The sequence below is a fragment of the Oncorhynchus tshawytscha genome, linkage group LG20 (genome assembly GCF_018296145.1).
Source record: "Oncorhynchus tshawytscha isolate Ot180627B linkage group LG20, Otsh_v2.0, whole genome shotgun sequence".
NCBI lineage: Eukaryota > Metazoa > Chordata > Actinopteri > Salmoniformes > Salmonidae > Oncorhynchus > Oncorhynchus tshawytscha.
In genome coordinates this window covers 48,465,023-48,487,413 of record NC_056448.1, presented here as the reverse complement: position 1 = coordinate 48,487,413, position 22,391 = coordinate 48,465,023, and the positions used below count along the sequence as shown (strand labels likewise).

At 44.6% G+C, this 22,391-nt stretch overlaps 1 protein-coding gene across 1 annotated transcript in view; it reads left to right on the top strand.

Moving 5' to 3' along the window:
* Positions 1-22,391, top strand: part of LOC121840169 (protein Hook homolog 3-like) — an 82,472-nt gene that overhangs the window by 9,876 nt on the left and 50,205 nt on the right. The window contains exons 5-8 of the mRNA XM_042302045.1: positions 597-664; positions 4,368-4,430; positions 4,561-4,644; positions 18,634-18,797. Of these exons, the coding sequence (XP_042157979.1) occupies positions 597-664; positions 4,368-4,430; positions 4,561-4,644; positions 18,634-18,797 (379 nt within the window). The remainder of the gene's footprint in view (positions 1-596; positions 665-4,367; positions 4,431-4,560; positions 4,645-18,633; positions 18,798-22,391) is intronic.

Below are 22,391 nucleotides of genomic sequence, written 5' to 3'. Positions count from 1 at the left end.
AGTACACAGCCCTGTCCTAGAGTCTAGAGACAGTACACAGCCCTGTCCTAGAGTCTAGAGACAGGACACAGCCCTGTCCTAGAGTCTAGAGACAGGACACGGCCTTGTCCTAGAGACAGGACACGGCCTTGTCCTAGAGACAGGACACGGCCTTGTCCTAGAGACAGGACACGGCCTTGTCCTAGAGACAGGACACGGCCTTGTCCTAGAGACAGGACACGGCCTTGTCCTAGAGACAGGACACGGCCTTGTCCTAGAGACAGGACACGGCCTTGTCCTAGAGACAGGGCACGGCCTTGTCCTAGAGGCAGGGCACGGCCCTGTCCTAGAGACAGGACACGGCCCGGTCCTAGAGACAGGACACGGCCCGGTCCTAGAGACAGGACACGGCCCGGTCCTAGAGACGACATGGCCCGGTCCTAGAGACAGGACACAGAGTTCAGTTGAGGAAGTGTGTAAGATGAGGCTTCCAGCTTATCTCACGGCTTCATCACATTCAGTTCTTGTCATTGTGACACATTCTGACACATTGTGACACATTCACATTCTTAGACTGAACAAGTAGTCATTCTTGCTGTCTTCCTCTGCCCCTGTAGAATACATCCAGACCATAATGATGCTGGAGGAATCTGTTCAACACGTTGTCATGACAGCCATTCAAGAGGTAAGCCTTTGTAAACATTTCAAATGGCTGTGTGTTTTACTCTAGAGATCCATTTCCTCTGTCCTTATATGACATACTACACTGTGTATAGTATCCATGTGTTATAACAGGTGACATCACACTGTGTAGAGGATCCATGTGTTATAACAGGTGACATCACACTGTGTAGAGGATCCATGTGTTATAACAGGTGACATCACACTGTGTAGAGGATCCATGTGTTATAACAGGTGACATCACACTGTGTAGAGTATCCACGTGTTATAACAGGTGACATCACACTGTGTAGAGTATCCACGTGTTATAACAGGTGACATCACACTGTGTAGAGTATCCATGTGTTATAACAGATGACATCACACTGTGTATGATCTCCATGTGTTATAACAGATGACATCACACTGTGTAGAGTATCCATGTGTTATAACAGGTGACATCACACTGTGTATGATCTCACTGTGTTATAACAGGTGACATCACACTGTGTAGAGTATCCATGTGTTATAACAGGTGACATCACACTGTGTAGAGTATCCATGTGTTATAACAGGTGACATCACACTGTGTAGAGTATCCATGTGTTATAACAGGTGACATCACACTGTGTAGAGTATCCATGTGTTATAACAGGTGACATCACACTGTGTAGAGTATCCATGTGTTATAACAGGTGACATCACACTGTGTAGAGTATCCATGTGTTATAACAGATGACATCATACTGTGTAGATTCTCCATCTGTTATAACAGATGACATCACACTGTGTAGAGTATCCATGTGTTATAACAGATGACATCACACTGTGTATGATCTCCATGTGTTATAACAGATGACATCACACTGTGCAGATTCTCCATGTGTTATAACAGATGACATCATACTGTGTAGATTCTCCATCTGTTATAACAGATGACATCACACTGTGTAGAGTATCCATGTGTTATAACAGATGACATCACACTGTGTATGATCCCCATGTGTTATAACAGGTGACATCACACTGTGTAGAGTATCCATGTGTTATAACAGGTGACATCACACTGTGTAGACTATCCATGTGTTATAACAGGTGACATCACACTGTGTAGAGTATCCATATGTTATAACAGGTGACATCACACTGTGTAGAGTATCCATGTGTTATAACAGATGACATCACACTGTGTATAGTATCCATGTGTTATAACAGATGACATCACACTGTGTAGAGTATCCATATGTTATAACAGGTGACATCACACTGTGTATAGTATCCATGTGTTATAACAGATGACATCACACTGTGTAGAGTATCCATGTGTTATAACAGGTGACATCACACTGTGTATGATCTCCCTGTGTTATAACAGGTGACATCACACTGTGTATAGTATCCATGTGTTATAACAGGTGACATCACACTGTGTAGAGTATCCATATGTTATAACAGGTGACATCACACTGTCTAGAGTATCCATGTGTTATAACAGATGACATCACACTGTGTAGATTCTCCCTGTGTTATAACAGGTGACATCACACTGTGTAGAGGATCCATGTGTTATAACAGATGACATCACACTGTGTATGATCCCCATGTGTTATAACAGGTGACATCACACTGTGTAGAGTATCCATGTGTTATAACAGATGACATCACACTGTGTATGATCTCCATGTGTTATAACAGATGACATCACACTGTGCAGATTCTCCATGTGTTATAACAGGTGACATCACACTGTGTATGATCTCCATGTGTTATAACAGGTGACATCACACTGTGTAGAGTATCCATGTGTTATAACAGGTGACATCACACTGTGTAGAGTATCCATGTGTTATAACAGATGACATCACACTGTGTAGAGTATCCATGTGTTATAACAGGTGACATCACACTGTATGATCTCCATGTGTTATAACAGGTGACATCACACTGTGTATGATCCCCATGTGTTATAACAGGTGACATCACACTGTCTAGAGTATCCATATGTTATAACAGGTGACATCACACTGTGTATGATCTCCATGTGTTATAACAGATGACATCACACTGTGTAGAGTATCCATGTGTTATAACAGGTGACATCACACTGTGTAGAGTATCCATGTGTTATAACAGATGACATCACACTGTGTATGATCTCCATGTGTTATAACAGATGACATCACACTGTGTAGATTCTCCATGTGTTATAACAGATGACATCACACTGTGTAGAGTATCCATGTGTTATAACAGGTGACATCACACTGTGTAGAGTATCCATGTGTTATAACAGATGACATCACACTGTGTAGATTCTCCATCTGTTATAACAGATGACATCACACTGTGTAGAGTATCCATGTGTTATAACAGATGACATCACACTGTGTATGATCTCCATGTGTTATAACAGATGACATCATACTGTGTAGATTCTCCATCTGTTATAACAGATGACATCACACTGTGTAGAGTATCCATGTGTTATAACAGATGACATCACACTGTGTAGAGTATCCATGTGTTATAACAGGTGACATCACACTGTATGATCTCCATGTGTTATAACAGGTGACATCACACTGTGTAGAGTATCCATGTGTTATAACAGATGACATCATACTGTGTAGATTCTCCATGTGTTATAACAGATGACATCACACTGTGTATGATCTCCATGTGTTATAACAGATGACATCTCACTGTGTAGAGTATCCATGTGTTATAACAGGTGACATCACACTGTGTAGAGTATCCATGTGTTATAACAGATGACATCACACTGTGTATGAGTATCCATGTGTTATAACAGATGACATCACACTGTGTATGATCCCCCATGTGTTATAACAGGTGACATCACACTGTGTAGATATCCATGTGTTATAACAGATGACATCACACTGTGTAGATTCTCCCTGTGTTATAACAGGTGACATCACACTGTGTAGAGTATCCATGTGTTATAACAGATGACATCACACTGTGTAGAGTATCCATATGTTATAACAGGTGACATCACACTGTGTAGAGTATCCATGTGTTATAACAGATGACATCACACTGTCTAGATTCTCCATGTGTTATAACAGGTGACATCACACTGTGTAGAGTATCCCTGTGTTATAACAGATGACATCACACTGTCTAGATTCTCCATGTGTTATAACAGATGACATCACACTGTGTATAGTATCCATGTGTTATAACAGATGACATCACACTGTCTAGATTCTCCATGTGTTATAACAGATGACATCACACTGTGTATAGTATCCATGTGTTATAACAGGTGACATCACACTGTCTAGAGTATCCATGTGTTATAACAGGTGACATCACACTGTGTATAGTCTCCATGTGTTATAACAGATGACATCACACTGTGTATGATCCCCATGTGTTATAACAGATGACATCACACTGTGTATGATCTCCATGTGTTATAACAGATGACATCACACTGTGTATGATCCCCATGTGTTATAACAGGTGACATCACACTGTGTAGAGTATCCATGTGTTATAACAGATGACATCACACTGTGTATGATCTCCCTGTGTTATAACAGGTGACATCACACTGTGTAGAGTATCCATGTGTTATAACAGGTGACATCACACTGTCTAGAGTATCCCTGTGTTATAACAGATGACATCACACTGTGTATGATCTCCCTGTGTTATAACAGATGACATCACACTGTGTATGATTCTCTCTGTTGTAGCTAATGAGCAAAGAGTGTCCTGTAATGGGAGGAAACGACTCGTACGCTGACATCGATAGACAGGTGAGACGTTACGGAGAATGTTCTCTCGCTACATTACACTGTGTCTTACACTAAAATCGTGTTATTTGTATTATCAGCCTTTATTTAGTATTTTTCCATGTTAATTCTGACATACTAGTTGTATTTTTAGCTGAAGAAGACGGTGGAGGATTTGAACGAGGCTCTAGCCACCAAGGAGGAGATCGCACAGAGATGTCACGAGCTGGACATGCAGGTTGGCCTTAAGTTTTGGGTTTATTCCTTTACGTGACCAATGTTGTCTCTGCCTTCAACTAGATACTGTACAGCCATGGTAGAAGGTCATGGGTTCACGATGGTGTCTCTGCCTTCAACTAGATACTGTACAGCCATGGTAGAAGGTCATGGGTTCACAACAATGTTGTGTCTGCCTTCAACTAGATACTGTACAGCCATGGTAGAAGGTCATGGGTTCACAATGGTGTCTCTGCCTTCAACTAGATACTGTACAGCCATAGTAGAAGGTCATGGGTTCACGATGGTGTCTCTGCCTTCAACTAGATACTGTACAGCCGTAGTAGAAGGTCATGGGTTCACGATGGTGTCTCTGCCTTCAACTAGATACTGTACAGCCGTAGTAGAAGGTCATGGGTTCACGATGGTGTCTCTGCCTTCAACTAGATACTGTACAGCCGTAGTAGAAGGTCATGGGTTCATTTACGATGGTGTCTCTGCCTTCAACTAGATACTGTACAGCCGTAGTAGAAGGTCATGGGTTCACGATGGTGTCTCTGCCTTCAACTAGATACTGTACAGCCGTAGTAGAAGGTCATGGGTTCACGATGGTGTCCTATAGTTGAAAGTCAGCCAAACCTTTGTTGTATTGGTTGATGGAATAAATATCCTCAGTACAATGGTTAAAACCTCCATATGAATACCAGGGGTAAAAGTTAACGGTTAAGGTCTTCACTGGTCTAATAAAATTGGACCCGTTCCTGAAATAAATCCGTGGCTTTCCCGCCCGATCCCGATATGCATAAATACATTATTTATTTATTTTTAAATGGAGACGCGTTTCTGAATGGACCTGAGGACCTTGAGACACGTTCCGTAAAGGCCTGTGGAAAAACAGAACCTAACAGACCAGTTCAGACCGGTTCAGACTGGTTCAGATCTGAGAGTAGAAAGAGGGAGAGAAAGTCACCTCCGACTGGGTCCTGCCAGCACCATCAATATAGGGACACCATTGGCCAAATGATCCACAGTTACCCGTCCTTAAAAACATCAAACATAGCATTACAGATTAAACTTCATTTGGCCCGAAGAAGAAAATGGCTCAACAGAATGAAACAAAAACATTTGTTGCATATTTTAATAAAGAACTTGTTTAAAAACCTTGTTTAAAAACTTTTGAACAGACTTGGACTATATCGCAGCAATTACCAACAAAGGTGAGTGCCTACCTACCGTAGGCCCTACCCAACAAATGATGACAATAGGCTAATTATATTTATTTTATAACAGGCCTACTTTTAACCTGTCTTTAACTAAATCCGGAGCACAACATTAAAAAGAAGGTTCCAACTTAATTTAGCCAATGAAAATGTCTCATAGAAATTTAACAAAGCTCTTTTTGCCTATTTAAAGAACTGTTCTAGATTCTTAAATAGTAATAGTGATATACAATAATAATAATGATAAAACAAATTATAATAAATAATATTGCATCAAACCTCCAAACACAAGCTGCACACGTTCATCTCGTTTGTCCACCACAATATTAAAACGTTTGTCCCCGTGGACATTCCGCTTGTCGTCTTCTTTTCACTGTCCTCTTTCTTCTCTAATTTGTTTTACTTCAATGAAAAAGACACCCATCTTCCCAGTCAACAGTAGCCTAGGTCAAGACTCCTTTCACTCTCTCTCCTCAGCAGCAGCTGTACGTGAGGTGAGCAGCCAGATCCGCTTTCAGCAGGACACATAAGCTATACGTTTTATTGAGTTGCAATTGGCTGACACAGATAACAAGCTCATGAACAGACGATGGGTCTGGTCGGTAAATACCCTTTAAAAAAATTTTTTTTTTTACACATACCCGAGACCCTTGGCAATTATATCAGACCCAACCCAGATCTGAGACAAAAGTCAGATTTTTAGGACCCGAATTTGGAGTCTGTTGGACCCATGAAGACTTCTTGGTGACAGTCCCCTTAATCGTGGTAGGACGGCATTCCATTTAGGCTCCCACTACTAAAACCAAATGTCATCCAGGTTTTCTTCATTCTGGTATTCTAGAACCGAGTACTGTGTTCACTATGTCTGTTCTCTCTTCTATTTGATAACATTGTCCTGTTCTAATCTCCTGTCCTGTTCTAATCTCCTGTCCTGTTCTATTCTCCTGTCCTGTTCTATTCTCCTGTCCTGTTCTATTCTCCTGTCCTGTTCTATTCTCCTGTCCTGTCCTGTTTTATTCTCCTGTCCTGTTCTATTCTCCTGTCCTGTTTTATTCTCCTGTCCTGTTCTATTCTCCTGTCCTGTTCTATTGTCCTGTCCTGTCCTGTTCTATTGTCCTGTTCTATTGTCCTGTCCTGTCCTGGTTCTATTCTCCTGTCCTGTTCTATTCTCCTGTCCTGTCCTGTCCTCCTGTCCTGTTCTATTCTCCTGTCCTGTTCTATTCTCCTGTCCTGTCCTGTTCTATTCTCCTGTCCTGTTCTATTGTCCTGTCCTGTCCTGTTTTATTCTCCTGTCCTGTTCTATTCTCCTGTCCTGTTCTATTCTCCTGTCCTGTTCTATTCTCCTGTCCTGTTCTAATGTCCTGTCCTGTCCTGTTCTATTGTCTCTATTCTCCTGTCCTGTCCTGGTCTATTCTCCTGTCCTGTCATATTCTCCTGTCCTGTCCTGTCCTGTCCTGTTCTATTCTCCTGTCCTGTTCTATTCTCCTGTCCTGTCCTGTTCTATTCTCCTGTCCTGTCCTGTTCTATTGTCCTGTGCTGTCCTGTTCTATTCTCCTGTCCTGTTCTATATTCCTGTCCTGTTCTAATCTCCTGTCCTGTCCTGTTCTATTCTCCTGTCCTGTCCTGTTCTATTCTCCTGTCCTGTCATGTTCTATTCTCCTGTCCTGTCCTGTTCATTCTCCTGTCTATTCTCCTGTCCTGTCCTGTTCTATTCTCCTGTCCTGTTCTATTCTCCTGTCCTGTCCTGGTCTATTCTCCTGTCCTGTTCTATTCTCCTGTCCTGTCCTGTCCTGTTCTATTCTCCTGTCCTGTTCTATTCTCCTGTCCTGTCCTGTCCTCTATTCTCCTGTCCTGTCATGTTCTATTCTCCTGTCCTGTCCTGTTCTATTCTCCTGTCCTGTCCTGTTCTATTCTCCTGTCCTGTTCTATTCTCCTGTCCTGTTCTATTCTCCTGTCCTGTTCTATTCTCCTGTCCTGTTCTATTCTCCTGTCCTGTCCTGTTGGTCTATTCTCCTGTCCTGTCCTGGTCTATTCTCCTGTCCTGGTCTATTCTCCTGTCCTGTCCTGTCCTGTTCTATTGTCCTGTTCTATTGTCCTGTCCTGGTCTATTCTCCTGTCCTGTCCTGTTCTATTCTCCTGTCCTGTCCTGTCCTGTTCTATTCTCCTGTCCTGTCCTGTTCTATTCTCCTGTCCTGTTCTATTCTCCTGTCCCTGTCCTGTTCTCCTGTCCCGTTCTGTTCTCCTGTCCTGTTCTATTCTCCTGTCCTGTTCTATTCTCCTGTCCTGTCCTGTCCTGTTCTATTCTCCTGTCCTGTCATGTTCTATTCTCCTGTCCTGTTCTATTCTCCTGTCCTGTCATGTTCTATTCTCCTGTCCTGTCCTGTTCTATTCTCCTGTCCTGTTCTATTCTCCTGTCCTGTTCTATTCTCCTGTCCTGTCCTGTTCTATTCTCCTGTCCTGTTCTATTCTCCTGTCATGTCATGTTCTATTCTCCTGTCCTGTCATGTTCTATTCTCCTGTCCTGTCATCTATTCTCCTGTCCTGTCTAATCTCCTGTCCCGTTCTCTCTGTCCTGTTCTATTCTCCTGTCCTGTTCTATTCTCCTGTCCTGTCCTCTATTCTCCTGTCCTGTTCTATTCTCCTGTCCTGTTCTATTCTCCTGTCCCGTTCTATTCTCCTGACCTGTTCTATTCTCCTGTCCTGTTTCTATTCTCCTGTCCTGTTCTATTCTCCTGTCCTGTTCTATTCTCCTGTCCCGTTCTATTCTCCTGTCCTGTCCCGTCTGTTCTCCTGTCCTGTTCTATTCTCCTGACCTGTTCTATTCTCCTGTCCCGTTCTATTCTCCTGTCCTGTTCTATTCTCCTGTCCTGTCCCGTTCTATTCTCCTGTCCCGTTCTGTTCTCCTGTCCTGTTCTATTCTCCTGTCCCGTTCTATTCTCCTGTCCTGTTCTATTCTCCTGTCCTGTCCCGCCCTCCTGTCCCGTTCTATTCTCCTGTCCTGTTCTATTCTCCTGTCCTGTCCCGCCCTCCTGTCCCGTTCTATTCTCCTGTCCTGTTCTATTCTCCTGTCCTGTCCCGCCCTCCTGTCCCGTTCTATTCTCCTGACCTGTCTGCACTGAACCTCTATTACTCTGTGCCTTGCTTTGAAGGCTTCCCATGTACAGGAGCAGCGAGATAGACTGAGGTTAGAGTATATTGAACTAGAGGAGAGGGTAAATAACCTTTTTATTCCTCATTTCTCTCAGTCCTTGTCATTTGGCGTGTGAATTGAAAGCCCTGGATTTGAAGTGTGCTCTCTGCTTCTATAACAGCATCTCCTGTTTGAAATCCAGGCTCCTTTGACTGTGGCTGCCTCCCTTAATGGCACCCTATTCACTATGTAGTACACTACTATTGACCAGAGCTCTATGGGATGCCTTATGGGACCCTGGTCAAAAGCAGTGCACTATTTAGGGAGAAGTGTGCCATTTGGGACACAGCTTGTGTGGCGTATTAGTCAGCTGTCCTGTCATGCCCACCTCAGTTCTGTGTCTCACCAAGAACCACCCACCCTGCCCGTCCAGACTAATTCTCCTCCCCCTCCCCATGTTTACTTCCTAGTGTGTTACCAAGACGCCCCAGTGGTAGGAAGTGCTTGGGTGCTTGGTTTTTGGTCTTGGCAGCAATGTTCTGTCTCACCATTTTACATTAACATTTTATTCATTTAGTCAACATTCTTATCCAGAGCGACTAACAGGAGCAATTAGGGTTAAGTGTCATGCTAAAGGGGACGTTAACATATTTCACCTAGTCTGCTCAGGAATTCAAACCAGCGACCTTTTCATTACTGGCCCAACGCTCTTAACCTCTAGCCTAGAGAATAGAGCAGTAGAGAAACATGCAGATGGCCAACGGTGGGGGGATCTCCTCAACAGATGGCCAACGGGGGACCTCCCCGACAGATGGCCAACGGGGGACCTCCCCGACAGATGGCCAACGGGGGACCTCCCCGACAGATGGCCAACGGGGGACCTCCCCGACAGATGGCCAACGGGGGACCTCCCCAACAGATGGCCAACGGGGGACCTCCCCGACAGATGGCCAACGGGGGACCTCCCCGACAGATGGCCAACGGGGACCTCCCCAACAGATGGCCAACGGGGACCTCCCCAACAGATGGCCAACGGGGACCTCCCCAACAGATGGCCAACGGGGGACCTCCCCGACAGATGGCCAACGGGGGACCTCCCCGACAGATGGCCAACGGGGGGACCTCCCCGACAGATGGCCAACGGGGGACCTCCCCGACAGATGGCCAACGGGGGACCTCCCCAACAGATGGCCAACGGGGGTCCTCCCCGACAGATGGCCAACGGGGGACTCCCCGACAGATGGCCAACGGGGTCCTCCCCAACAGATGGCCAACGGGGTCCTCCCCAACAGATGGCCAACGGGGTCCTCCCCAACAGATGGCCAACGGGGTCCTCCCCAACAGATGGCCAACGGGGGGACCTCCTCAACAGATGGCCAACGGGGGACCTCCCCAACAGATGGCCTACGGGGGTCCTCCCCAACAGATGGCCAACGGGGGACCTCCTCAACAGATGACCAACGGGTGTCCTCCCCAAGAGATGGCCAACGGGTGTCCTCCTCAACAGATGGCCAACGGGGAGTTAATTTACTTGGCTGCCAACTGCCAGTGGACTCATTGGTCCTCTATGCAGTTCCACATCCAACTAGGTGGAGATCCATGCATTAGTTAGCATTTGCTTCTATGACAGAGCAGTAAGTCTATGACTTTCAGTAAGCAGTAAGTCTAAGAACTTTCACTTTAAGATGTCTCTCTGGAGCCAGAAGGAATCACATGTTTGTTGTTGAACTGGTGTTGAACTGGTGTTTCACAGTGCAGTAAGTCTGTGTTTTAGGGTTAGGTGTTTCACAGTGCAGTAGGTCTGTATTCTAGGGTTAGGTGTTTCACAGTGCAGTAGGTCTGTATTCTAGGGTTAGGTGTTTCACAGTGCAGTAGGTCTCAGTGTTTTAGGGTTAGGTTTTTCACAGTGCAGTAGGTCTGTATTCTAGGGTTAGGTGTTTCACAGTGCAGTAGGTCTGTATTCTAGGGTTAGGTGTTTCACAGTACAGTAGGTCTCTGTGTTTTAGGGTTAGGTGTTTCACAGTGCAGTAGGTCTGTGTTATAGGGTTAGGTGTTTCACAGTGCAGTAGGTCTGTATTCTAGGGTTAGGTGTTTCACAGTACAGTAAGTCTGTATTCTAGGGTTAGGTGTTTCACAGTACAGTAAGTCTGTATTCTAGGGTTAGGTGTTGCACAGTGCAGTAGGTCTCTGTGTTATAGGGTTAGGTGTTTCACAGTGCAGTAGGTCTCTGTTATAGGGTTAGGTGTTTCACAGTGCAGTAGGTCTCTGTGTTATAGGGTTAGGTGTTGCACAGTGCAGTAGGTCTCTGTGTTATAGGGTTAGGTGTTGCACAGTGCAGTAGGTCTCTGTGTTATAGGGTTAGGTGTTTCACAGTGCAGTAGGTCTGTGTTATAGGGTTAGGTGTTTCACAGTGCAGTAGGTCTGTGTTTTAGGGTTAGGTGTTTCACAGTGCAGGAGGTCTGTATTCTAGGGTTAGGTGTTTCACAGTGCAGTAGGTCTGTCTTCTAGGGTAAGGTGTTTCACAGTGCAGTAGGTCTCTGTGGTATAGGGTTAGGTGTTTCACAGTACAGTAAGTCTGTATTCTAGGGTTAGGTGTTTCACAGTGCAGTAGGTCTCTGTGGTATAGGGTTAGGTGTTTCACAGTACAGTAAGTCTGTGTGTTATAGGGTTAGGTGTTTCATAGTGCAGTAGGTCTCTGTGGTATAGGGTTAGGTGTTTCACAGTACAGTAAGTCTGTATTCTAGGGTTAGGTGTTTCACAGTGCAGTAGGTCTCTGTGTTATAGGGTTAGGTGTTGCACAGTACAGTAAGTCTGTATTCTAGGGTTAGGTGTTTCACAGTACAGTAAGTCTGTATTCTAGGGTTAGGTGTTTCACAGTGCAGTAGGTCTCTGTTATAGGGTTAGGTGTTTCACAGTGCAGTAGGTCTCTGTGTTATAGGGTTAGGTGTTTCACAGTGCAGTAGGTCTCTGTTATAGGTTAGGTGTTTCACAGTGCAGTCGGTCTCTGTTATAGGGTTAGGTGTTTCACAGTACAGTAGGTCTCTGTTATAGGGTTAGGTGTTTCACAGTGCAGTAGGTCTCTGTGTTATAGGGTTAGGTGTTTCACAGTGCAGTAGGTCTCTGTGTTATAGGGTTAGGTGTTGCACAGTGCAGTAGGTCTCTGTGTTATAGGGTTAGGTGTTTCACAGTGCAGTAGGTCTGTGTTTTAGGGTTAGGTGTTTCACAGTGCAGGAGGTCTGTGTTCTAGGGTTAGGTGTTTCACAGTGCAGTAGGTCTGTATTCTAGGGTAAGGTGTTTCACAGTGCAGTAGGTCTCTGTGGTATAGGGTTAGGTGTTTCACAGTACAGTAAGTCTGTATTCTAGGGTTAGGTGTTTCACAGTGCAGTAGGTCTGTATTCTAGGGTTAGGTGTTTCACAGTACAGTAGGTCTCTGTGTTTTAGGGTTAGGTGTTTCACAGTGCAGTAGGTCTGTGTTTTAGGGTTAGGTGTTTCACAGTGCAGTAGGTCTGTGTTATAGGGTTAGGTGTTGCACAGTGCAGTAGGTCTCTGTGTTATAGGGTTAGGTGTTTCACAGTGCAGTAGGTCTGTATTCTAGGGTTAGGTGTTTCACAGTGCAGTAGGTCTGTATTCTAGGGTTAGGTGTTTCACAGTGCAGTAGGTCTCTGTGGTATAGGGTTAGGTGTTTCACAGTACAGTAAGTCTGTATTCTAGGGTTAGCTGTTTCACAGTGCAGTAGGTCTCTGTGGTATAGGGTTAGGTGTTTCACAGTACAGTAAGTCTGTGTGTTATAGGGTTAGGTGTTTCACAGTGCAGTAGGTCTCTGTGGTATAGGGTTAGGTGTTTCACAGTACAGTAAGTCTGTATTCTAGGGTTAGGTGTTTCACAGTGCAGTAGGTCTCTGTGTTATAGGGTTAGGTGTTTCACAGTGCAGTAGGTCTCTGTGTTATAGGGTTAGGTGTTTCACAGTGCAGTAGGTCTCTGTGTTATAGGGTTAGGTGTTGCACAGTGCAGTAGGTCTCTGTGTTATAGGGTTAGGTGTTGCACAGTGCAGTAGGTCTCTGTGTTATAGGGTTAGGTGTTTCACAGTGCAGTAGGTCTGTGTTATAGGGTTAGGTGTTTCACAGTGCAGTAGGTCTGTGTTTTAGGGTTAGGTGTTTCACAGTGCAGGAGGTCTGTATTCTAGGGTTAGGTGTTTCACAGTGCAGTAGGTCTGTATTCTAGGGTAAGGTGTTTCACAGTGCAGTAGGTCTCTGTGGTATAGGGTTAGGTGTTTCACAGTACAGTAAGTCTGTATTCTAGGGTTAGGTGTTTCACAGTGCAGTAGGTCTCTGTGGTATAGGGTTAGGTGTTTCACAGTACAGTAGGTCTCTGTCATAGGGTTAGGTGTTTCACAGTGCAGTAGGTCTCTGTGTTATAGGGTTAGGTGTTTCACAGTGCAGTAGGTCTCTGTTATAGGTTAGGTGTTTCACAGTGCAGTCGGTCTCTGTTATAGGGTTAGGTGTTTCACAGTACAGTAGGTCTCTGTTATAGGGTTAGGTGTTTCACAGTGCAGTAGGTCTCTGTGGTATAGGGTTAGGTGTTTCACAGTACAGTAAGTCTGTGTGTTATAGGGTTAGGTGTTTCACAGTGCAGTAGGTCTCTGTGGTATAGGGTTAGGTGTTTCACAGTACAGTAAGTCTGTATTCTAGGGTTAGGTGTTTCACAGTGCAGTAGGTCTCTGTGTTATAGGGTTAGGTGTTGCACAGTACAGTAAGTCTGTATTCTAGGGTTAGGTGTTTCACAGTACAGTAAGTCTGTATTCTAGGGTTAGGTGTTTCACAGTGCAGTAGGTCTCTGTTAGAGGTTAGGTGTTTCACAGTGCAGTCGGTCTCTGTTATAGGGTTAGGTGTTTCACAGTACAGTAGGTCTCTGTCATAGGGTTAGGTGTTTCACAGTGCAGTAGGTCTCTGTTATAGGGTTAGGTGTTTCACAGTGCAGTAGGTCTCTGTTATAGGGTTAGGTGTTTCACAGTGCAGTAGGTCTCTGTTATAGGTTAGGTGTTTCACAGTGCAGTCAGTCTCTGTTATAGGGTTAGGTGTTTCACAGTACAGTAGGTCTCTGTTATAGGGTTAGGTGTTTCACAGTACAGTAAGTCTGTATTCTAGGGTTAGGTGTTTCACAGTGCAGTAGGTCTCTGTGTTATAGGGTTAGGTGTTGCACAGTACAGTAAGTCTGTATTCTAGGGTTAGGTGTTTCACAGTACAGTAAGTCTGTATTCTAGGGTTAGGTGTTTCACAGTGCAGTAGGTCTCTGTTAGAGGTTAGGTGTTTCACAGTGCAGTCGGTCTCTGTTATAGGGTTAGGTGTTTCACAGTACAGTAGGTCTCTGTCATAGGGTTAGGTGTTTCACAGTGCAGTAGGTCTCTGTTATAGGGTTAGGTGTTTCACAGTGCAGTAGGTCTCTGTGTTATAGGGTTAGGTGTTTCACAGTGCAGTAGGTCTGTGTTAGGTCTCTAAGTCTGTTATTCTAGGGTTAGGTGTTTCACAGTGCAGTAGGTCTCTGTTTATAGGGTTAGGTGTTTCACAGTGCAGTAGGTCTCTGTTATAGGGTTAGGTGTTTCACAGTGCAGTAGGTCTCTGTGTTATAGGGTTAGGTGTTTCACAGTGCAGTAGGTCTCTGTGTTATAGGGTTAGGTGTTGCACAGTGCAGTAGGTCTCTGTGTTATAGGGTTAGGTGTTTCACAGTGCAGTAGGTCTGTGTTATAGGGTTAGGTGTTTCACAGTGCAGTAGGTCTGTGTTTTAGGGTTAGGTGTTTCACAGTGCAGGAGGTCTGTATTCTAGGGTTAGGTGTTTCACAGTGCAGTAGGTCTGTCTTCTAGGGTAAGGTGTTTCACAGTGCAGTAGGTCTCTGTGGTATAGGGTTAGGTGTTTCACAGTACAGTAAGTCTGTATTCTAGGGTTAGGTGTTTCACAGTGCAGTAGGTCTCTGTATTCTAGGGTTAGGTGTTTCACAGTACAGTAAGTCTGTGTTTAGGGTTAGGTGTTTCACAGTACAGTAGGTCTCTGTGGTATAGGGTTAGGTGTTTCACAGTGCAGTAGGTCTGTGTTTAGGGTTAGGTGTTTCACAGTGCAGGAGGTCTGTATTCTAGGGTTAGGTGTTTCACAGTGCAGTAGGTCTGTCTTCTAGGGTGGTGTTTCACAGTGCAGTAGGTCTCTGTGGTATAGGGTTAGGTGTTTCACAGTACAGTAAGTCTGTATTCTAGGGTTAGGTGTTTCACAGTGCAGTAGGTCTCTGTGGTATAGGGTTAGGTGTTTCACAGTACAGTAAGTCTGTGTGTTATAGGGTTAGGTGTTTCACAGTGCAGTAGGTCTCTGTGGTATAGGGTTAGGTGTTTCACAGTACAGTAAGTCTGTATTCTAGGGTTAGGTGTTTCACAGTGCAGTAGGTCTCTGTGTTATAGGGTTAGTGTTGTACAGTAAGTCTGTTTCTAGGGTTAGGTGTTTCACAGTACAGTAAGTCTGTATTCTAGGGTTAGGTGTTTCACAGTGCAGTAGGTCTCTGTTATAGGGTTAGGTGTTTCACAGTGCAGTAGGTCTCTGTGTTATAGGGTTAGGTGTTTCACAGTGCAGTAGGTCTCTGTTATAGGTTAGGTGTTTCACAGTGCAGTAGGTCTCTGTTATAGGGTTAGGTGTTTCACAGTACAGTAGGTCTCTGTTATAGGGTTAGGTGTTTCACAGTGCAGTAGGTCTCTGTGTTATAGGGTTAGGTGTTTCACAGTGCAGTAGGTCTCTGTGTTATAGGGTTAGGTGTTGCACAGTGCAGTAGGTCTCTGTGTTATAGGGTTAGGTGTTTCACAGTGCAGTAGGTCTGTGTTTTAGGGTTAGGTGTTTCACAGTGCAGGAGGTCTGTATTCTAGGGTTAGGTGTTTCACAGTGCAGTAGGTCTGTATTCTAGGGTAAGGTGTTTCACAGTGCAGTAGGTCTCTGTGGTATAGGGTTAGGTGTTTCACAGTACAGTAAGTCTGTATTCTAGGGTTAGGTGTTTCACAGTGCAGTAGGTCTGTATTCTAGGGTTAGGTGTTTCACAGTGCAGTAGGTCTGTATTCTAGGGTTAGGTGTTTCACAGTACAGTAGGTCTCTGTGTTTTAGGGTTAGGTGTTTCACAGTGCAGTAGGTCTGTGTTATAGGGTTAGGTGTTGCACAGTGCAGTAGGTCTCTGTGTTATAGGGTTAGGTGTTTCACAGTGCAGTAGGTCTGTATTCTAGGGTTAGGTGTTTCACAGTGCAGTAGGTCTGTATTCTAGGGTTAGGTGTTTCACAGTGCAGTAGGTCTCTGTGGTATAGGGTTAGGTGTTTCACAGTACAGTAAGTCTGTATTCTAGGGTTAGGTGTTTCACAGTGCAGTAGGTCTCTGTGGTATAGGGTTAGGTGTTTCACAGTACAGTAAGTCTGTGTGTTATAGGGTTAGGTGTTTCACAGTGCAGTAGGTCTCTGTGGTATAGGGTTAGGTGTTTCACAGTACAGTAAGTCTGTATTCTAGGGTTAGGTGTTTCACAGTGCAGTAGGTCTCTGTGTTATAGGGTTAGGTGTTTCACAGTACAGTAGGTCTCTGTGTTATAGGGTTAGGTGTTTCACAGTGCAGTAGGTCTCTGTGTTATAGGGTTAGGTGTTGCACAGTGCAGTAGGTCTCTGTGTTATAGGGTTAGGTGTTGCACAGTGCAGTAGGTCTCTGTGTTATAGGGTTAGGTGTTTCACAGTGCAGTAGGTCTGTGTTATAGGGTTAGGTGTTTCACAGTGCAGTAGGTCTGTGTTTTAGGGTTAGGTGTTTCTGCAGGAGGTCTGTATTCTAGGGTTAGGTGTTTCACAGTGTTTCTGTACAGTGCACAGTGCAGTAGGTCTCTGTGGTATAGGGTTAGGTGTTTCACAGTACAGTAAGTCTGTATTCTAGGGTTAGGTGTTTCACAGTGCAGTAGGTCTCTGTGGTATAGGGTTAGGTGTTTCACAGTACAGTAAGTCTGTATTCTAGGGTTAGGTGTTTCACAGTGCAGTAGGTCTCTGTGTTATAGGGTTAGGTGTTTCACAGTGCAGTAGGTCTCTGTTATAGGTTAGGTGTTTCACAGTGCAGTAGGTCTCTGTTATAGGGTTAGGTGTTTCACAGTACAGTAGGTCTCTGTTATAGGGTTAGGTGTTTCACAGTGCAGTAGGTCTCTGTGGTATAGGGTTAGGTGTTTCACAGTGCAGTAAGTCTGTGTGTTATAGGGTTAGGTGTTTCACAGTGCAGTAGGTCTCTGTTATAGGGTTAGGTGTTTCACAGTACAGTAAGTCTGTATTCTAGGGTTAGGTGTTTCACAGTGCAGTAGGTCTCTGTGTTATAGGGTTAGGTGTTGCACAGTACAGTAAGTCTGTATTCTAGGGTTAGGTGTTTCACAGTACAGTAAGTCTGTATTCTAGGGTTAGGTGTTTCACAGTGCAGTAGGTCTCTGTTAGAGGTTAGGTGTTTCACAGTGCAGTCGGTCTCTGTTATAGGGTTAGGTGTTTCACAGTACAGTAGGTCTCTGTCATAGGGTTAGGTGTTTCACAGTGCAGTAGGTCTCTGTTATAGGGTTAGGTGTTTCACAGTGCAGTAGGTCTCTGTTATAGGGTTAGGTGTTTCACAGTGCAGTAGGTCTCTGTTATAGGTTAGGTGTTTCACAGTGCAGTCAGTCTCTGTTATAGGGTTAGGTGTTTCACAGTACAGTAGGTCTCTGTTATAGGGTTAGGTGTTTCACAGTACAGTAAGTCTGTATTCTAGGGTTAGGTGTTTCACAGTGCAGGGTCTCTGTGTTATAGGGTTAGGTGTTGCACAGTACAGTAAGTCTGTAAGTCTGTATTCTAGGGTTAGGTGTTTCACAGTACAGTAAGTCTGTATTCTAGGGTTAGGTGTTTCACAGTGCAGTAGGTCTCTGTTATTAGGTGTTTCACAGTGCAGTGGTCTCTGTTATAGGGTTAGGTGTTTCACAGTGTAGGTCTCTGTCATAGGGTTAGGTGTTTCACAGTGCAGTAGGTCTCTGTTATAGGGTTAGGTGTTTCACAGTGCAGTAGGTCTCTGTTATAGGGTTAGGTGTTTCACAGTACAGTAGGTCTCTGTTATAGGGTTAGGTGTTTCACAGTGCAGTAGGTCTCTGTTATAGGGTTAGGTGTTTCACAGTGCAGTAGGTCTCTGTTATAGGGTTAGGTGTTTCACAGTGCAGTAGGTCTCTGTTATAGGGTTAGGTCGCTTTATCAGCTGTTAAGGTACATTTCACTTACGCTGCCTGTTTTGATGAAGTCATACACAGTAGTTGGCTGTTTCTCAAACACCCCACTGCTGCTTGGCTTCTGTGTGGAGTGAGTTTGATCCTGCCATCACGTTGTTGAGAAGGCCACATAAAAGCATGTTGCCTAGTTTGCTCTGTACTAAGACTTTGTGGTTTTGGTTTTGTTGTTTTTGTGTGCTTGCTTTTTTCCTGATTTGAAATCAATTGTTTGTGATCATAAAATGTGGTCATGAAAAAAAAAAAAAAACTTTTGCTGTTGAAGAACAATTCAGATTTTAAATTACTGTACTTTTCATGTTTACGAAAGAGAAAAGTCAAATTTTCTTGTAAAGACTTTCAGTAAATCGCAGATGGTCGGTATGTGTAATGACAAATCTTCCCCACCAGGTGGCAGCGCTACAGGAGGAGAGGGGTAGTCTCCTGGCTGAGAACCAGATCCTCATGGAGCGTCTCAACCAGTCTGACTCCATAGAAGACCTGAACAGCCCTGTAGGACGTAGACACCTGCAGCTGCAGACACAGCTAGAACAGCTCCAGGAGGAGACCTTCAGGTAACACCCTTAGGTCCAGGCTGGGGGTGGAGGAGGTCTTGGCAGGGAGGGAGGTGGGGAGGGAGATGGGGGTGGGGAGGGAGGTCCAGGAAGTGAAGAAGGGAGGAAGTGACCTACCTGGTTCTCAGCCCCACCTTAAGAACAGTATGAATGAGTTTCTCATTTACACAGCAGTTTCATTCAGTTTCTGTCACAGATGCTTTTCTCGTTCCACCTACAATTACAGTCCTACAGAATCATTTTGTGTTTAAGATGAGTTGTGTTTAAGATGAGTTGTGTTTAAGATGAATACGGTGCATTTGATAAGTATTCAGACCCCTTCACTTTTTACACATTTTGTTACGTTACAGCCTAAAATTGAATTTTATTAAATGTCCTCATACATCTACACACAAATACCTCATAATAACGACGCAAAAACAGTTGTTGAAAATTTTAAATATAAAACAAATGGAAATATCACATTTACATAAGTATTCAGACCCTTTACTCAGTACTTTGTGGAAGCACCTTACAGCCTCCAGTTTTCTTGGGTTTGACGCTACAAGCTTGGCACACCTGTATCTGGGGAGTTCCTCCCATTCTTGTCTGCAGATCCTCTCAAGCTCTGTCAGGTTGGATGGGGAGCATCGCTGAACAGCTATTTTCAGGTCTCTCCAGAAATATTAGATCGGGTTCAAGTCCAGGCTCTCAAGGACATTCAGAGACTTGTACCGAAGCGTCTCCTGTGTTGTCTTGGCTGTGTGCTTAGGGTCGTTGTCCTGTTGGGAGGTGAACTTTCACCCCAGTCAGGTGCTGAGCGCTCTGGAGCAGGTTTTCATCAAGGATCTCTCTGTACTTTGCTCTGTTCATCTTTCCCTCGACCCTGACTAGTCTCCCAGTCCCTGCCACTGAAAAACATCCCCACAGCATGAGGCTGCCACCACCATGCTTCACCGTAGGGATGGTGCCAGGTTTCCTCCAGATGTGATGCTTGGCATTCAGGCCAAAGAGTTCAATCTTGGTTTCATCAGACCAGAGAATCTTGTTTCTCATGGTCAGAGAGTCCATTAGGTTCCTTTTAGCGAACTCCAAGCGGGCTGTCATGTGCCTTTTACTGAAGAGTGGCTTCCATCTGGCCACTGTCACATAAAGGCCTGATTGGTGGAGTGCTACAGAGATGGTTGTCCTTCTGGAAGGTTCTCCCATCTCCACAAAGGAACTCTGGAGCTCCCAGACCAAGGCCCTTCTCCCCCGATTGCTCAGTTTGGCCAGGTTGCCAGCTCTAGGAAGAGTCTTGGTGGTTCCAAACTTCTTCCATTTATGAATGATGGAGGCCACTGTGTTCTTGGGGACCTTCAATGCTGCAGAAATGTTTTGGTACCCTTTTCCAGATCTCTTCCTCGACACAATCCTGTCACGGAGCCCTACGGACAATTCCTGCAACCTCATTGCTTGGTTTTTGCTCGGATTTGTTTTGTAAATAAGATCTTTCTTTATTGTTTTTATTATTTTTTTATTTGCAAAAATTAAATCAACTTTTCACTTTGTCATTATGGGATATTGTGTGTAGATTGATGAGAAAAAATTTTTTTGAATCAATTTTAGAGTAATGCTGTAACGTAACAAAATATGTAAGAAATGAAGGGGTCTGAATACTTTCCGAGTGCACAGTATGTTCCTGGTCTCACAGATAGAAACAGAAGATTGTGCTGACTGAGATCTAATGTTAAGCTGCAGTAGTTCTGTTATTAAACAGGCTGTAACTCACTGAGCGATTGATTGGTTAAAGAGCTATTGATTTCTCCCTCAGCCTTTTGAATCTGCCATTTTGTGTCACCAGTGTGTCTGCCATTTAGTCCACTAGGGACTTTTCATTGCATTATGTAGTCATCAATGTGTAAGCTATTCTGTTTGTGGGTTTATGTAATTCTGTGTGATTATTTAGTTAGTTAGTAAATAAATAATTAAGCCAGTTTGTATATCGCTGATTCATCATTTATGCTAGGGTTCGTACAGATAGCCAAAGATTTTGCTTCATTCAGAATGAGACTGAAGGTAAATTACTTAATGACTGATTGATGACTGAAATAGAAGATATCTTTAAGAGTTAAGTTTAAATAAACTCTGTGGTGCCCCAAGATTGCTAATGAGTTAATTGTTACAGAATTAAGTTGGTTATCATAATAATATATTTTGTTAATTGATTTGATAAAATAATCATCATCACGTGAATGATAGTAAAGACACGACAACACACACACACACACACACACACACACACACACATCTAAGTGAGGAATGTGTTCATTCAAAAGATGTTAGTGTATTGGATCAACTGAGACAGTCTTATTATATTCCAGTCCAGCCCCGGGCCTGTATTAATAAGACCTGGGCCTGTATTAATAGGTATTGACCTGGGCCTGATTTAATAATTATTAACTTGGGCCTGTATTAATAGGACCTGGGCCGGTATTAATAAGACCTGGGCCGGTATTAATAAGTATTAACCTGGGCCTGTATTAATAAGACCGGGGCCTGTATTAATAAGACCTGGGCCGGTATTAATAAGTATTAACCTGGGCCTGTATTAATAAGCGGCTCTCTATTATTCTCCAGACCTGGGCCTGTATTAATAAGTATTAACCTGGGCCTGTATTAATAAGTATTAACCTGGGCCTGTATTAATAAGACCTGGGCCTGAATTAATAAGCGGTCCTCTATTATTCTCCAGACCCGGGCCTGTATTAATAAGACCTGGGCCTGTATTAATAAGCTGTAGATAATAGATATTAATAAAGCTTCTCGGAGTAGGAGTACTGGTCTAGGATCAGTTCTCCCTTGTCCACATTATGTTATTCATCATGATCTAAAAGACAACTGATCCTAGACCAGCCACTAACCATTTGGCACTCACAGCAGGCACTCAGAGATGTCTCTGTTGAGTTGGGACTGGGACTACCTGCCCCTCCCTTTCACCCTGCCCCCTGGCCTTGGCCCCAACCCCCGGCGGTGGCCTCAGCCACCTCTCTGCCCCTGCTGGTAAAAAAATCACACTGCCTGGGTTCATCTCACCCACGGTGTCTGGGTCACCCTCACCCACGGAACCTCAGGGACTCACTCACTCTGACTGGGTCTTCAATGGTGTTTGGTTCACCACAGGACCCTGGGCCATCACCACGGTGTCTGGTTCACCACAGGACCTTGGGCCATCACCACAGTGTCTAATCCACCACAGGACCTTGGGCCATCACCACGGTGTCTGGTTCACCACAGGACCTTGGGCCATCACCACAGTGTCTGGTTCACCACAGGACCTTGGGCCATCACCACAGTGTCTGGTTCACCACAGGACCTTGGGCCATCACCACAGTGTCTGGTTCACCACAGGACCTTGGGCCATCACCACAGTGTCTGGGTCACCACAGGACCTTGGGCCATCACCACGGTGTCTGGGTCACCACAGGACCTTGGGCCATCACCACGGTGTCTGGGTCACCACAGGACCTTGGGCCATCACCACGGTGTCTGGTTCACCACAGGACCTTGGGCCATCACCATGGTGTCTGGTTCACCACAGGACCTTGGGCCATCACCACGGTGTCTGGTTCACCA